Genomic DNA, 17,783 nt, shown 5'->3' with positions numbered 1-17,783 from the left:
ACGCGCATGGGAACAATACATCTTTCACCGAGTGATTATATTTTGACCATTACATGAATTTAAGACAGTTAATATTTGTTTTATATCACTCATACATAAATTCTGTTGCTCAAAAATACTATTTAAGATAGTGAATACATTTTTTCATCAACATAACACCATGTTTTGCCGTGATATACTTCACATTTTGGGGTCCACCCATAACTTCATCGGCGAGTCTAAGAGTCAGCGCCTGCGGCTTGCATGAGGCGGCTACTGGCGCAGCACTATGATGGTAAAAACTATCACACGGAGAGGCTGATAGTAAAAATGATAAATGGTAATCAACCAATGAACTGTCTAGAATTTATGTATGAGTGATATAATATACAAATATAAACTGCTCATGAGGGAGATGTTGAGAACTATTTTCCCCAAGGTGATCTTGAGACCATAGGTCTACTATTTCTACGAGACCGTCAGGTTGTGTTAGGGTTCAGATTTGGGATGCTGGGGTCCATGAGTAAGTCTTAATTATGTTACTGCCTAATTCAAAATTGAGCTGGATATATTAACATTTGTTTCAACTTTTACACAAGGCTCAATTAAAAACATCTAAAAGATTGAGATGCAAAGAATTAGGCCGTGCCTAATTATCATATCTTAATGTTGCTATCTTCAGTAGATAGCATGTGGTTAGCAATGCACATGCTGTATTGATTTGAGTCAGCATCATACTTAAACTTGAATTATTTAACTTTTAATGGTCAAAATAATGTTGAGATAGGCTGAAGATCATGTAAAATAATCCTTTAAAAAAAATGTTTCTCCCTTCAGATTTCTCATCACCAAATAGTATTAGATGGCAGTGCTCCCATCATTTCAATTCTCAGAAAAAATCATTTACACCTAAAGTAAGCATTAAAATGAGCAGAAATTTGGATTGTTAATGATTAGTAATGTCGTAAATCCTGCAAGTGTTCAACAGATGGGAAATATTGAGTAATTTTCAATATTTGTAAGCAGCCTTTTTCTTCTGTTTTCTATACGGAAACACTGGCATGATTTTGCATGTAAATCCCAGTCATCATAGACTTTGAGGGCCAGTCGTAAATTATAATGACAGTCAACCTATTTTTTTTGCCCCGCCAGAAGGATCAGCCAAGGGCTGATTTCAACCATCGTAGCTGTCGCTAAGAACTGAGTCGCTCCTGCGAAGAAAAAATGATTTTCTTAAGGCAAATTTAGCACATATCTCTATGGGACTATGATATGATGGCAATATTAGCTACATTTATACTAGGGCAAGCAATCATTTTATACCCAGCCTAACTCCCCAATGTTGCCATGGAAACATGTGGGTGCACCTGTGTGAAGTCAGATTTGTCACCTATAGTACTATGTGATCAGCCCATTATTTATATTTAGTTTTCACTAAAACAGCTGGAAAAATTTGGTCGGTCACTAAATAGGTATCATAAATACATGCAATACATACAGTATCTTTACAGCCTCTATATCCGGCCACGAATATACCAAGCATTAGCCGGTTCAGTGGCAAATCCAGATAAGTGAATTAGGTGTAATTCTGCATTATATGTCCAAAGTGCTCAATTTTGAACAACAAGTTACTTCAAGGGGGTACTACACCCCTCGATAAATTAGTGTCTCTTTTGCATTTTTCTCAAAAACTAATAACACAGTGGTAACAAAAGTTATGTATATTATAGGGGCAAAAAACCAATTACTACACTGGAATTTCAGTGACCCAAGACAAGCGGTTTGTTATTTATGATAAGAAATAAGGTACCACTAGGATGTACCTCGTTTCCTATCATATATACTGAACCGCTTTTCTTGAGACACTGACATTTCAGTGTAGTAATTGAATTCCTTGCCCCAATAATATACATAACTTTTGTTAACAGTGTGTTATTATTTTTTGAGAAAATGCAAAAATAGTCAAATTTACCACAGGGGTGTAGTACCCCTTAATTAAATAATAACACTAACAGATGGTAAGTTTCAGAGCATGAAATTAAAAAAATTAATATCAAAGGATTAATACAAACAAGTTTTTTTCCTATGAAGCTCATAACAGCCGCATTACAGAACGATCCGGCTAAACAAGATCTTGAATTCCGGATAAGGGAGGTTTGACAGTACCAGAGCTTAGACGAGATAACTATTTTACAGATTATGAAAAGTGAACCTATTGACACTACCAGACATGATATCCTGGTCTTTCAACCAATTACTATCATGTCGTAAACCACATACATCGGTCAGCATACCGACATCAACTTCCGTTTTCTGATCATCCGGTATCGTGATTCCGGTTTTGTGGCAGTAGGAAGCTGCGTTACCTAGAGTGATATTAACAAAGATGTCTTCCTTGATACGGAATGCTCCTACTGTATTGTTCAATTTGGGAATCAGGTTCTGTCTGTGTACATCACCAACCAGAATCTTCTGTACTCTGGGGCCTTTCTCTTGAATCTGCAGTTCGTGTACCTGAGGGACAGGGTTCTTCATCATGTAGGCTTCGTAGACGACTCGATAGCATACACCATCCTGCACAACCAATGCTGACCTAGGCCAACCCACACTCAGGTAATGCAACCCAGTCAGAAGTACTTCCCATCTATTCATCGTTATATGATATACAAGCAATGTATGACGTACTCTACCGGGCGAGGCCTTGTACTCTGGAGCTCCGTATATGAGTAACTGGCCCTTATACACTACAGCCGAGATGTGGCAGAATTTGGTGGGTAATGGTGCGACGGCTTCCCAGCGGTTAGCGCTCAAATCAAAACGCTCCACGCAATTCAGAAAGTTGTGCGAGAAATGGTTGACGCCTCCTATTGCATAAATGTAACCGTTCACGTGGACTAGGTGACAACGCTCCCTGGCAACGGTCATCCCTGGGAGTTTGGTCCACTGTTGAGTTGCTGCATTGTACTGATGGAATGTGTACTTGAATTCATGATCCCCTGAGTAGAGACATGCGCCCCCACCTGCCACATAGAGTATACCATTGACGACTAAGGAAGCTGGATTACGGAGTTGATTGGGTGGATGGACAGGGACAGGTGGAATGGGAGACACTCTCCAGTCAGAAGATTGTTCATCAAAGTATCGGATTGCTGCATCTCGACCTCCAACTATTATAATAGCCTGTGAACAAAAAAAGAAAGAAAATGGACACTTTTATATGATTTAGAATTTAATAATACAGGCCTATTAAAAGGAGGAAACTTGAATGTGGTTTATTAGCCAGTAATTATTAAAAGCCAGTAATAAGGTCAATTTTTCAGGGGGGGGGGGGCTCAAAAGTTGTAACAACTACCATAGCTAGAATTTTTAAAGCTACATACACTTGAACTAAGAATATATCATTAGATATAAAATTTACTCCGAGGACTGTTATATATCAAAAATGTGAAAAATATCAAATTTTTATAATTTGTCATAAAATTTGTATTATATCGTGAATTTCAAAAAATGAAAATTATTTGATATCAGAAAGACATTCTTCAGTATTCAGAATGCAATTTGATATGTCTGATGTGCTCTAATGTCCCACAATACTGTCCAAAGGTTCATACCCCACCTCTTAACACAGGCCAGAGCCAGCTGGCCTATGCTGTGGACAATAAACCCTTCATCTAAGTTTTATTCATGTGGGTGCTTACAACTCCATTTTTTGAGTGATTCCCAGGGTCAGATGCGATTTGTATCTTTTTCCAATCATGCTCTGTCAGCTTTTGTCATTCAAATGCTTAAAATTTGATGTAATTTTCATATCAAATAGCATATTCATCATAAATACTTAACTTTCTCCATGAGGGTATGTGCAGACGACGACAAGTTTCAACATTAAACAATTTCAGAATTGCAAATTTTCATGACCATATTTGGAATCAGCATGAAAAATGCATGAAAATGAGTACAAACAAGCCTAGTATTAGTTCAGTGATTCTTAAGAAAGCTCTTGATATTTTGAAAAATATCTCTCAAACTTGGTTAAAGCATAGGCCCTATGGCAGAGCATTCCAGTTTCAGTTGAAAATAGAGACTATCAGACTATTATTTATCAAAAGTAGAAACTGAACTCTTTTAAAGATTCAGCTCACAATTAAGTCATGTGAGATTACATTACTGCTTTTCAAAGGTCTCCAATTAATGCTGTTTCGAAAAAGCAGGTCACCAATGATACAGCCTTTTTGTAATCACACAGGCTACATTTTCAAGCTACATCATCAAGCATGCATTATACCGTAACTTTATGCAACAAAACAGTAACAGTTTCTCAATTTGTAGGCTTCCCTTGAAAACACAGGATACTGTATGATTAATTGGAAACATGCAATATTTATGTAACATATAATCACAAAGTCAGTGCAATGCTCTTAACTCTCTCCACGCGGGTGTTGACTGCAGACAAGTTAAAATTTTGTTTTAAAAAATTCAAAAATTTCAGAATTGTAAATGTTCATGAACATATTTGGAATTAGCATGTAAAATGCATTAAAATGAGTACAAACAAGCCTAGTATTGGTTCAGTGGTTCTTAAGATAGCTCTTAATATTTTAAAAAAACTTGGACTTTTTATGTTGAAGCCTATGGCCAGCATGTAGAGCATTACTGTGTGATGGATATCTTGGAGTAGAATTTGAACTCATGAATAATAATGACGACACAATCAAAACACCTGCTAGATATTTACCTTATGCATAAGATAGCAGCTTTGCAATATTTATGTGCTTTTATAGGGCCCATCTCAAGAATCAATAACAAGATTTACCATCAACAGTGAGAAAGATTTAATAAAAGGTCAGGCCGTAGAAATAATTGTGTCTTTCTGGGAACTAATGAGCAAATATAAATGTCAGAAATTGTCTGCAAGTTAGATATGTTTCTTTTATCAATACTGCAGTGTTTTAACTCTCTTCACGCGGGTATCAACTGCAGACGACAAGTTTCAAATTTTGTTTAAAAATTCAAAACATTTCAGAAATTTAAATTTTATGACCATATTTGGAATCAGCATGAAAAATGCAGTAAAATGGGTACAAACAAGCCTAATATTGGTTCAGTAGTTCTTAAGATAGCTCTTGGTATTTTGAGAAAATATTTCAAAACTTGAACTTTTTCCGTTGAAGGGCATGGCTAGCATGCAGAGCATTAAGCCTTTATGTGTAGACAAACATCTTTTGGATGCACTAATAATGTGTACTAAATCAAAATAATGACAAGGGCAATGTTTATGACAATACTGGGAATTTCTTGCATTTTACAAGTTATCCCAATTTTTTTTCTGTCACTTCTCAAGATTTTCTGAGAACTCTGTTCCCACGTATGTATCTGCCCTTTTCTATGCTCTCAAGCTTTTTGCTCTTGTGGTGGTGTATAAGTGGACATCAATCCATTTATTTTTTCAATGCAACAAGTTCAAACATTTAGCTTGCTTCTGTTTTTGTTGTTGTTGTTGTTGCTGTTATCTACAGGATGTGTGCTTCTTAGTCTCAGATTGTTGTTAAAAGGTTTACATGGTGTCTTGGGCCACATTAGTGAATTCCTATAAAGTGTAGGCTTATGCCTGTGTGTAGCGCACTGTATAAATCACTGTGCTTTTCCTTTTTTACCCACACTGACATACTAAATTTGTCCACAAACAGTTTGAAAACAGTGGCAAATTTGAACAGTAGCATGGATAGTATGGATACACATACACAGCGTTCACACAGGCGTTCACTGCATTCAACGGGCTCATCACCACCTCATCCAACGAGACTCGTTGAAGCCAGTGAAAGCTGTGACAGTGAGTATCAATCTCCTTCCCATTCAATGGAGTTACCAGTATGCAATAAAGTAAAACAGGACTTTGAAAAATGGTACTTGCTTCTTTGAACCAGTTGATCAAGGGACAAAATGATATCAGAAATGAGCTGGACACTTTCAAATCTGATATTTGTAAAACCAGTATCTCACTTCCCTGGTAAAACTGTTGAATTCCAAGGAGAGGAAATAGCTGATTTACAATCGCATTTAAAGAAGCAGAATACTTGTTTCACAGAACTTTCTATGAAAACTGACAATGCCTGGCAGTCTATCAATAGTCAAGCCAACCGTGCTCAATTTCTATTTGAGAGCATTAAGGGGGTACTACACCCCTCGATAAATGTGTGTCTATTTTTGCATTTTTCTCAAAAACTAATACTACAGTGGTAACAAAAGTTATGTATATTATAGGGGCAAGGAATCCAATTACTACACTGAAATTTCAGTGACCCAAGACAAACGGTTTGTTATTTATGATAAGAAATAAGGTACCGCTAGGATGTACCTCATTTCCTATCATATATACTGAACCGCTTGTCTTGAGTCACTGACATTTCAGTGTAGTAATTGGATTCCTTGCCCCAATAATATACATAACTTTTATTACCAGTGTGTTATTATTTTTTGAGAAAAATGCAAAAATAGTCAAAAATTTTCCACAGGGGTGTAGTATCCCCTTAACAAACTTGAAAGACACTCACACAGAAATAATATTCGGTTGGTCGGCATACCAGAAGGTCCAAGTGAAATTGTTGTGGAAACTGTGGATCATATCATCAAGACTAAATTTGGATGAGATGATATTGAAATTGAATGTGCGCATCGGGATGGTAAGCATAAACAAGGAAGAGAACAAAAAGGTCCCACGCCTTTGTCACATCTTGGTAAAACTGTTGCGTTACAAAGACAAAACGTACATCATGAAAAGTAAAAGACAAGCTCTACATAGCTCTTGATTAGAGCCCTCGCAGTACCTTAGAAGATCCAGTGATCCCTGAGTAAAATAAACCCAAGCAAGTGACACAAATGTGTAAAGGCCAATTAGGCAAGCTACATAAGTCACCAACACCTGTGCTGTAGGACCACTATCCCTTGCCGAAGGGACAAGATGATATTGAAATTGAAGCAAGACAAGCAAGACATGTGAGCAAGCAACATCACAGGGCCACAGTACAAACTAAATGCAGTACAAACTGCAGTAAAGACCACTGTCTAGCCTAGCCACCCCACTAACCGCGAAAGTCCACTAACCAAGGCTATAGTGTCAGAGGGGATATGGCATGGTTTTTCATTTTTTTCTTTCTTTTGGATGGAAAATAAGACAGCTCGCTCTGCATGGAGAAACATTCTTTATTGTTGAGGACCTGACTCACTGAGACTTGGAGGAAAAGTAACATTGGTCTGAAAATAACTAAATAAACATTTTTGTATATTGCTCATTTTATACAACCTAGAAGAGTGTAAACAATGAAAACAAATGTATAAATGTGGGCCCCGTGAAATAATGTCAACCGCTCAGGGTCAGCAAGACAGACTCAATGCTGAATTCAATAGCAATGTTTGTTGTTGATTTGCCGAATCTGAAGTCTTGGGCCATAGTGATCTGCGACAACCTATAAAGTGTGCTGAAGCATGTGGATCAATGTCTAGGCATTGTGCCTGTGCATAGCGCACTATAAATCACTGCGCCTTTTTTCCTCAAAGTGTCGCAAAATGTGGACCAGTTTGACATTAAAAGTTTACAATTTGAGGCCCGTGAAAATTGAGGAGGGCCTGTTTAGCCCTCAAAGATTCTGACCTATTTTGAACACTGACTTTTACTTTACTGTCCCAAGAAAGAAATAAGTTGATAGGTCTTACTGTAATGGCATTCCTTGTCGCAAACATGGCTGGTTTCTCAGTAAGAAGCACTGCAAGATTGTTACGGTGGGTTTTCTGCAGATGAAGGACTTCATTCACCATGTACCTACAATTCATGACATTCTGCACAACACTATTCTGTGTAAGGCTTTGAAGTTCTTCTTCTGGAATCACCCCAAGTCGGACATTCTTCAGGAGGAAGTAAGAGTGGCTTTGTCTGTTTTCCCAGTCATGAGTCAGCCAGTTCAAGATGCATTCTAGAATCTTGATTTTAAAAACAAAATTGATATTGATATAAATATACATTGCCCTTTCACCACAAAATTGATCATTTTATTTTAAGTATATAGTGCACATGGCTTCCTCAAGAGAGAGACATCAGTGTATGCTCTTAGTGTGTGTAGTATTAAAAAGTGCACATTGACTCGAAGAACTGGTGTGTTTACGTGATCGAACAAATAGGCAATATACAGGGTTCAAAAGAAATAACTCCCCCCTAAAATTACAAAACATTTCTTTGCATAACTTGACATACATTAGGTTGATTTGAAAAATTTAAAAACCTGTGAATAGAGGAATTTTTTTGCTACCCCTCCAATTTTCTTCTTTTTGAAAATCATTTTTGTTGGTCAAAAATTATCACATTTTCCAAAAATGATGCTTTCAGAAAAAGTTTTCAACATCCTATACATGTAATGTACAAAAACGTTCTCGATATCAATGTGATAAATGGTTTGATTGATTTAATTGTTAGTTCATTTTCTTAAATTTCATGTATCCGATTACTCGGTCACCCATGCAATCATCTTTCAGTATAAAACAAAGATTCATTGACATGAATTTTGACATGAATGGGGTTTTCAGTCGCCGTTTCAAAAATGGGAAAATCACTATAGGAGTAGAAATAAGGTTTGTAGTGTATTTCTTTCGTTGGCTAGAAGAGATGAAAAATTTACTTGCAAATGGTAGACTGAAACAGTTGCAAAGAGCTATAGCAACGGCTCTCCTGAATAAAAGCGTAGGCCTACATGACAAAGAAGAAATGGCCAACAGAGATTGGAGGGTGGAAGTCAGCATCCAGCCAATTAACTGCATGCAGCCAATCTCTTGTGGCTACATCATGAGCGTTACACCTCTATCCAAGAAAGCCATCATTTTAAATCAAAATGCAAGATGCTTAAACTGACCCAATACAGGTAAATGTTCACCCTTTTGGTCAAATTTATGCGTGGAGAGCTCATTTCTACTTCCTAGTGATTTTATCATTTTGAAACAACTGCTGATTAAAAACTTCAAAGAAAATCTTATTTTACGCCTAAATGAACTGAATGATGGTTGCATGGGTGCCTGAAGGATCAGAGACAGAAAGGTGAAGGAAAAAATGAGAATTAAATCAACCTTACCATTAATATTGAGAAGGTTTTGTACATAATGTGGTAAAGTGCAACTTTTTCTGAAAGCATCATTTTTGGAAAATATGATTATTTTTTACCAAAAATATTGTTTTTGCAAATGAAACAACTCTGGGAGGGTTGAAAAATGATTCCTCTATTCACAGCTTTTTGAATTTTTCAAATCAACAAAAAATATGTCAAGTTATGCAAATAAATGTTTTGAAATTTTAAGGGGTGAGTTATTTCTTTTGAACTCTGTATATATATGTGAGAGTAACTCCAACGAATTACTGGCATCACTCACTCGAGGAAGCCAAAGGGACTATACATGAACAAATTTCTATGTAGTAAAGACAAAATAAGACATTTTATATAAAGCTGTAACATTTTAAATTTAAAAGGTGGCTAGCGTATGGAATTATTTGCAATGTTTATGAAATAGGCATGACATCTTATGATTAAATTGGCCCATCTTCTGGTGCAGATGGTCTGGTGTGTAAGTGGAGGATGGATCCTCCCAATATTTTGATAAGGGGGATGGTCTATACAATAATCCACCCAATGCTGATGCCTGTATGTGGGTTTTTCACCAAATAAATCTCATATTTGACCATTTGACTATTTTGAGCCTAAAAAGTGGTAATTGCTTATCTCTTTGTGCAAATTTGATCCACTTTTGCATCATATGGCTAGCATAGGGAATTATTTGCAATGTTTATGAAATAGGTATGACATTTTATGATTAAGTTGGCCCATCTTCTGGTGCAGAGGGTCTGGTGTGTAAGTGGAGGTTGGATCCTCCCAATATTTTGATAAGGGGGATGGTCCATACAATGATCCACCCAATGCTGACGCCTATATGTGGGTTTTTGACCAAATAAATCTCATATTTGACCATTTGAGCCTAAAAAGTGGTAATTATTTTTCTCTTTGTGCAAATTTGATCCACTTTTGCATCATGTTTCACCATTTTAGCTTCAACATGGCCAAATTTTTCCACACATTTGTACCATTAAAAGGTACTGGATATACTTTAAGAATTTTTCCAACCCCATCATCCCCAAGCAAGGGCTTAGGCAGCCAGCCATGTAAGGAGTGTTTTACACACCTAAATTTGTAAATACACACCCAGTTTTTGCCCACATGGCCTATACTCTGTACACAAATCTTAAATTTACACACCCGGTTTTTGAATTTACACACCCAAACCTTCAAATCCTGCCTAAGACCCTGTCCCCAAGAAATCTATGTCATTGATGATGACCTTTGATATGGTGCAAAACTAGCACATATGTGACATGATCAAGGGGAATGAGTCACATGTCGACCCTGGTCGAAAATGAGTTTTACATATGATTCTAAAGAGGATATTTAGAGCTTTCAGAAACTGAAAACCCCAAGTTGATACGACTTTTCTTTGCGAAGTTATGTCACTTTAACAATCGCTGAAAACAATAGAAAACATAAGAATTTTAGCACTTTCTTTGCCAATATCTCAAAATCAATGTTAGCGACATCCGACTCATTCCCCTTGATCGTGTCACATATGGGAACAGACAAGATGAAACACAAAGATTAACAAAATCAGTAGATACCTGATATTCTGATGCATTTCTCTCTATAGCTGTATCTTTCAGGATATCTTCCAGTATATCAGCGGTAGTATGCTCTAGAAAATCCTCTCTATCATCTATGTAGAATTGCATGAGATGATGCGCTAGATAATTCACAGTAGCTTCAATTAAATCAGGCATTTGTTTGTTGTCCCTTATCTGTAGTAGCACCTCAATAGCTGTCACACATGTTATTGAATCGCTCACATAACAGTACTCCAAATATTTTGTACATAGTTTCATTGCACCCATAATTTGCATGTATATCGATAAGGCTAGTATATCCACAACGGTATCCTCTGCTACACATAGCTGACCCTTATACATATAGTCAAGGAGCAAGTCAAAGATTTTTGGATCACCCTCAATATTGATATCCGATGTGTTACTTTCTCTCCACCCTGAGTTGAACATGCCTGAAAAATATTGGCTAGATGCTGCTAGAACCGCTTTATGAGCTGTAAATGTTCTCCTCCCGATGGTAATCTTGGCATCGCAGTATTTACCCTCTGTGCGACTCTCGTCCAAACTCTTTATCAACGTGTCCAGATGTTCAGAATCTTTCAAGGTCTTCTTCATGTTGGCATTGCAGTTGTTCTCTGGGGAAGCAGGTGGACTGCTCTCACTGGCCATGATGGATAACATTCAAATCTAGTATTATAGAAAGGGAAAAAAGAAAAGATTTAATTTATGGAAACAGATCATTTTGGAATTACAAAATCTGTGTTCCAAATCTATGAAGAGATTATATATGTTTAGAGAATAAACAATAGGAATTTTTATTTTGCCTATCCTCTACCGTGTGATAGACGACAGGCAGGTCCAATATTTTGAGTAGTGGATGCCGGCGCAGCCGTATCCACTCGCCAGTTGATTCATAGTTGTGTGCCCTTAAGGTGCACTGAGCCTGGATGGGCCCCTCTCTCTGTCTCTGCACTCGTGGAAGCTACATGTGCCTGGTTGTGCTTATCACATTAGATTAATCCCTAATCCTTTTATTGGCGTGGTGACAGCTTGGATTCGAAACCAGTCATCTCTGAAGTCTCTCAGCTGACCTTCCTGACGAAATTGGTGGTCATCTTGAACCCTAAATGTGTGATCTTTCACAAGACTGTGAGCGACCAGTAAGCTTAAAACAGTAAGCTTAAGCCTGCAAGGCTGCATATTAGCTTTTATTCTGGTTCACATACACGAGTGTAAAACAATCAGCAATGGCCACAACACATCGTGCGCTTGAAGCAATGGCCTCTAACAAAGAACGAAACAATAAACTCATTTGAAAGCTGGAAACATAACCTCCAGTATACACTGTCATTAGACCCAAGCTTTTCTCCCTACTTGGTTGAAGGAGCGGTATGGGGCAAAAGTCAAAAACTTCCCTCTTGAGGTCTCACTAACGACGGTGAGGACATACAGGAAGCCCAAAGGAAAACAGCAGTCCAGAAAAATGCTGCATTGGAGCTTATGCTTGGACAAATAGCCAACTATTGTCCAATTATCTCACGAAATACAATACTCAAAAACTGCACCAGCCTGAAAAAGATATGGCAAGCCATCCGTCTCCATTTTGGCTTCCAAACAACAGGTGGCCACTTCCTAGAGTTCAACAATATTACCCTTGGCCCTGATGAACGGCCAGAGGACTTGTACCAGCGTCTAGTAGCATTCACCGAAGACAACCTCATGCGTGAAGGAGGCGGCATCAGTCACCATGACCAAGTCATCGATGAAGATGAGGAGATTACGCCGACACTCGAAAACTTTGTAGTGTTAACGTGGTTGCGTCTTATAAACCCTGATCTGCCCGATTAGTAAAGCAGCGATGCGGTACAGAGCTAAGATCCGCACCTTGGCTTCTATCAAAGCCGAAATTTCTCAAGCTCTGGATTCGCTCCTGGATGAGCTGAGCTCAAACGATGCTGCTCGCAGCATGCTGCACTAGTAGTCAGCGTGAGACCGATGCCTAAATTGAAAGCTAAGAAATCATTTGGTAAATCCTGCCCTCTGTGTGAGCAAGCTGGTCGGCATGACCATGCGCATTTCTTAAGCGAGTGCTCGTACCTCCCTGAAAAGGACAGAAAATACCTGGCCCGCTCGTCAGCTTAACATCCTTGATGATTGTGACAGCGACTCAGATTTAGCATGCGCCTTTGTTGACCAATCTGACCTTAGTGCGCAGCCCAATGTTCAGACAGCGCTGCGAATTCATGTTGATCAGTCTCCTTATGTAGATGCATTCCACAAGCACCATGCGATCCGCATCACCATTGACAGTGGATCCACTGGTAATCTCATTCGCGAAAACACTGTCCAACGATTAGGATGCCCCATTCATCAGAGTTCGCAGTCTGCCCGTCAAGCTGATGGGTCATCCCCTCTTAAGGTAGTTGGGGAAACAACCCTCACCTTTACTCGTGACAGAAACTCCTTTGTCTTTAAAGGTCTAGTTGTTAGAGACCTTGACGAAGAAATCCTTGCAGGTATTCCCTTCATGAAATGCAATGATGTCGCAATTCGCCCTGCTAAGAACCAAATCATCTTGACAGATGGTACAATTATCACTTATGGCGCCAACAAGAGCCCCAAATCCCAGCACACTGTTAAATCGTGCCCATATACTTCGTGGACCTTCTCAAAACACTACCATATGGCCAGGCTCATACGTTGAGGTAAATCTCCCTGCAGACATCGTTGAATCAGATGCTACTTTTGCCATTGAGCCCGTGTTGATACCCCGCCGGTAGGTTCCTACCGCCCAAACAAGCCTGGCCCAAGCCTGATGTAATCACAAGTATTGCAGGCAGGGTTCGCATTCCCAACAATACTGGTGTGCCACTTGTCATCAGAAAGCATGAACATCTTGGCCAGATACACACTGTTTTTTCACCATCACTAACTTCTAAGCCATCACACACTGCTGCAGCAGCATCAGTCAATGTCCCAAAGCCCAGTTCACCGGTTAACTACTCAGCTGCTGTTGCCCTTGACCCAGATGGTATACTTGGCACTTGTGAGCAATCCAACTTCCGCAGTCTTCTCGATGAGTACGATGAGGTTTTTGACCCTAGTTTCCCAGGTTACAATGGTGCTGTCGGCCCTTTCAAATCTGTGGTTAATATGGGACCGGTCCAACCCCCCAACGCAAAGGTCGTCTCCCATTGTATGCACAGGATAAACTCCAAGAGTTGCAATCAAAGTTTGATCAGCTTGAAAAAGCAGGCGTCTTTGCTAGACCTGAAGATGTCGGTGTGTGTGTCGAATACCTTAACCCGTCCTTTCTTGTCAAGAAGCCTAATGGAGGCTTTCGTCTGGTTACTGCATTTGCTGATGTCGGTAGATATAGCAAGCCACAACCCTCTCTAATGCCCAATGTGGACTCAACATTGCGTTCAATTGCCAAATGGAAGTATTTGATTGCCACTGACTTGACTAGTGCTTTCTACCAAATCCCTTTATCCCATGAGTCCATGAAATACTGTGGTGTTGCAACTCCCTTTAGGTGGGTGCGTGTGTATACACGGTGTGTGCCATGGGTATGCCAGGTTCTGAAACAGCCCTTGAGGAACTGATGTGTCGTGTCCTTGGTGACCTCTTAGAGAAAGGTGTCGTAGCAAAACTCGCTGATGACTTGTACTGTGGTGGTAATACTGTGGATGAACTTGTTGAGAATTGGCGTCAAGTTTTGCAAGCTTTGTCTAAGTCTGGGTTACGTCTTTCTGCTTCCAAAACAGTCATTTGCCCCCAAAAGACAGTAATTCTGGGTTGGATTTGGTCAAATGGAACCCTTTGTGCTAGCCCCATAGCATCGCCACACTTTCAGCTGCTCGCCTCCAAGCAAAGTTGGTGGCATGCGGTCCTTCATCGGTGCATACAAGGTTCTGGCCCGTGTCATTCAGAATTGTGCCAGTCTGGTAGCCCCATTAGATGATGCTATTGCAGGGCACCAATCAACTGAAGAGCTTACATGGTCTGATAGTCTGCATACTGCTTTTCACAAGGCTCAAGCAGCACTGTCTTCCGCTAGGGCAGTCACACTTCCCCATCCCAATGATCAGCTTTGGATCATTACTGATGGATCCGTGAAGAAACAAAGAAAGCTACTTCTGTCAAAGATGTGAAGCGCTATTTGCAGGTTGCATCTATCGCTAGAGATGGCCTACTTGTTGTTCGTCGTGATCAACCATTGTCCCCAACTCGCGATTGTATTGTTGTTCCCAGACAGGTCTTAAATGGTCTTCTCACTGCCCTGCACATCCAACTTGACCATCCCTCCAAACATCAGCTCAGTTTGGTGACCCAGCGTTACTTTTATGCTCTTGATATGGACAAGGCTATTGATCAAGTGACATCAACTTGTCACCAGTGTGCTTCTCTGTCCAATGCCCCTAAGGCACTGATCGAGCAGTCCTCAAGTGACCCTCCCGATGCAGTTGGCATTTCTTTTGCAGCTGATATCCTGAAGCGTAGCCGCCAGCTAGTCCTTGTGCTGCGCGAAACCTCAACGTCCTACACAGCTTCTTGCATTGTCGAGAATGAACAACATGGCACGTTGCGTGATGCCCTGATTCAATTGTGCATTGAACTTCGTCCACTTGATGGCCCCCCTGCAGTCATTCGTACTGACCCAGCACCAGGGTTTGTTCGACTCGCCAATGACAAACTCCTCACACGTTACCACCTATCGGTTGAGATCGGTCGTATTAAAAATAATAACAAGAATCCTGTTGCTGAGAAAGCCATTCGTGAGCTTGAAGATGAGTTGCTCAGACAAGATTCTACAGGTGGTCCGGCTACAGCATTATCACTTGCCATTGCTACTGCAGCCCTTAATACTCGCATCAGATCCCGAGGTCTTTCAGCCCGTGAGATGTGGTTTCAGCGAGACCAGTTTACCAATGAGCAGGTTCCTTTCACTGATTGTCAAATGATTCAGGCCCAGCATGCCTTGCGAAAAGCCAACCACCCACACAGTGCTCATTCAAAGGCCCCATTAGCCTCTGCCTCCCCAGCAGCAGAGTTGGAGGTTGGTGATCTTGTCTACCTCTACTCAGATCGCAAGAAATCTCATGCTAGAGATCGCTACTTAGTCACTACTATCGAAGGCCCATGGTGCAACATCCGCAAATTTGTGGGTTCTCAGCTTCGAATACTTCTTATCGTATCAAGAAATCTGAGTGCTTTAAGGTCCAGTATTATCCTGACCTGGATTCTCGTCCCTTTCCCAAGTCGTCTCCACCCACCGAGGATTCCGAGTTTGTTGAAGTGGTCCCTGAATGTACTCCTCCAGAGCCTCCTTTCATACCTGGCGAGTTGTCCACACCTGCTACTTGTGACCCCCTGCCCAGGAATGCTAATCACTCGCACCCCAGTTCTGAGTCAGATCCTCGCGATCCCTTGCACGATAGCGGCCATAGCTCCAGCAATACCTCCGGTTTGGTTGCACAGTCTAATCCATGTACCGGTAACAGCAGTGAGGTTAGTGAAAGTATCCCCCAAGCTAGTATGGTTGGCCCTGAGATCATGCCACCATTGCTCACACAAAAGGCGTTCATGCGCCCTCACAAACTTCCTGAGCACCTGAAAGACTATGTGTTAAACTAAATGGACAGGTCACTGTGTACTATGACATTAATCCATCATCGGTGTCCTCCTATATGGTCACTTCATTGAACTTTGAACTGATTTACGTATGTCATTTGGAATTCTAAAAGAAAACTCTGGAACTGACGTTTACTTCTTTGAACTTTGAACCATTTTACATTCATGTTGAATGTCAGTTTGTCATTACAGACAAAAAGACTCTTGAACTGTTGATGTTATTGACTGTTGGCACATTGCCTATTTTGAGTGTTCTAAACCAACAGTGTCTTCATTCACATAAGCTGTTAGATTGGTTTCTGCAAGTCAGTTGTTAGTAGTAGTTGTTTAGTAGTGTTATCCTCACTTTGTGAGGAAAGTGATCTCTTTTTTTTTTTTCTTAAAAAAAAAAAAAGAGAGAAAGAGGTAGTTACGCCAGTTGATTCATAGTTGTGTGCCCTTAAGGTGCACTGAGCCTGGATGGGCCCCCTCTCTCTGTCTCTGCACTCGTGGAAGCTACATGTGCCTGGTTGTGATTATCACATTAGATTAATCCCTAATCCTTTTATTGGCGCTACGATAAAAATATTGGACCTGCCTGTCGTCTATCATAGGTAGAGGATAGGCAAAATAAAAATTCCTATCGTTTATTCTCATTCTTAGTCAGTTAAATATTATTTTAATAACTGTAAACAATTTTTTAAAGCAAAAACTAAGTTACCGCCATAAAAACTCCCCTCATTATAAAATGAACGAAACTTGTTTACAACTTTCACGTATTCTGTTGCGCGTACTGCTAGCGCGTCGCGTATTCCGCACTAGTCTCACGCATACAGCGCGATACATACGCCGCACCTCTACAAGCGTGTAAAGCATTATCAAGACGCATGATGACGTGGGGTCGTCTACGGCCTGATAAACGGCACCCGAAATCTTGCGATTGTCCAATCAAAAATGTGTCTACAAACTAGACCACTCCCACTGACTAAGAATTCTCAGTAACCAATGTTCTTTATATCTGATCCAGAAATTGCACTTACTTTGTGTATGTTTCAGCAATACTGTTGCCTTTGTCAACACTTGATGATGAGTGATTACTCCTGGCAACCGATGCTAAATGTATATCCAGCATAAGTCTTGGTGTTGCCAGGTGTTTTTCCATCTGCGGATTTTCTTGATCTCAGTTCTAGAAACTCATCAAAAATGTGTGAGAATTGATTCTGTCTGTCGTCTCTGTTCATGGTGGTGCCCCTCCTCTTTCTATAGCCTCCAGGAGGAGTAATCACTCATCATCAAGTGTTGACAAAGGCAACAGTGTTGCTGAAACATACACAAAGTAAGTGCAGTTTCTGGATCAGATATAAAGAACTTTGGTTACTGAGTTTACTCTACCGATCCTGATGAATTTGTTCAATCAATAGTATATGTTGTACCACTTATCGGCACTTGTCAGATGATATTAAGTTGTTACAGGAAACTGTATTGTAGGAGCACATTATTTTTAACTACAAAA

At 40.0% G+C, this 17,783-nt stretch overlaps 1 protein-coding gene across 1 annotated transcript in view; it reads right to left on the bottom strand.

Moving 5' to 3' along the window:
• Positions 1-2,018: 2,018 nt before the first annotated feature.
• LOC140151919 (kelch-like protein 36) overlaps positions 2,019-17,783 on the bottom strand; it is a 38,154-nt gene continuing 22,389 nt past the window's right edge. The window contains exons 2-4 of the mRNA XM_072174229.1: positions 10,676-11,344; positions 7,687-7,950; positions 2,019-3,159 (exon numbers count right to left, since the gene is read on the bottom strand). Of these exons, the coding sequence (XP_072030330.1) occupies positions 2,170-3,159; positions 7,687-7,950; positions 10,676-11,338 (1,917 nt within the window). The 5' untranslated portion in view covers positions 11,339-11,344 and the 3' untranslated portion in view covers positions 2,019-2,169. The remainder of the gene's footprint in view (positions 3,160-7,686; positions 7,951-10,675; positions 11,345-17,783) is intronic.

This window comes from Amphiura filiformis, chromosome 5, assembly GCF_039555335.1.
Source record: "Amphiura filiformis chromosome 5, Afil_fr2py, whole genome shotgun sequence".
In the NCBI taxonomy this organism is placed as follows: domain Eukaryota; kingdom Metazoa; phylum Echinodermata; class Ophiuroidea; order Amphilepidida; family Amphiuridae; genus Amphiura; species Amphiura filiformis.
Note: the sequence above shows the minus strand (reverse complement) of the source record. Positions and strands in the feature narration are given on the sequence as shown.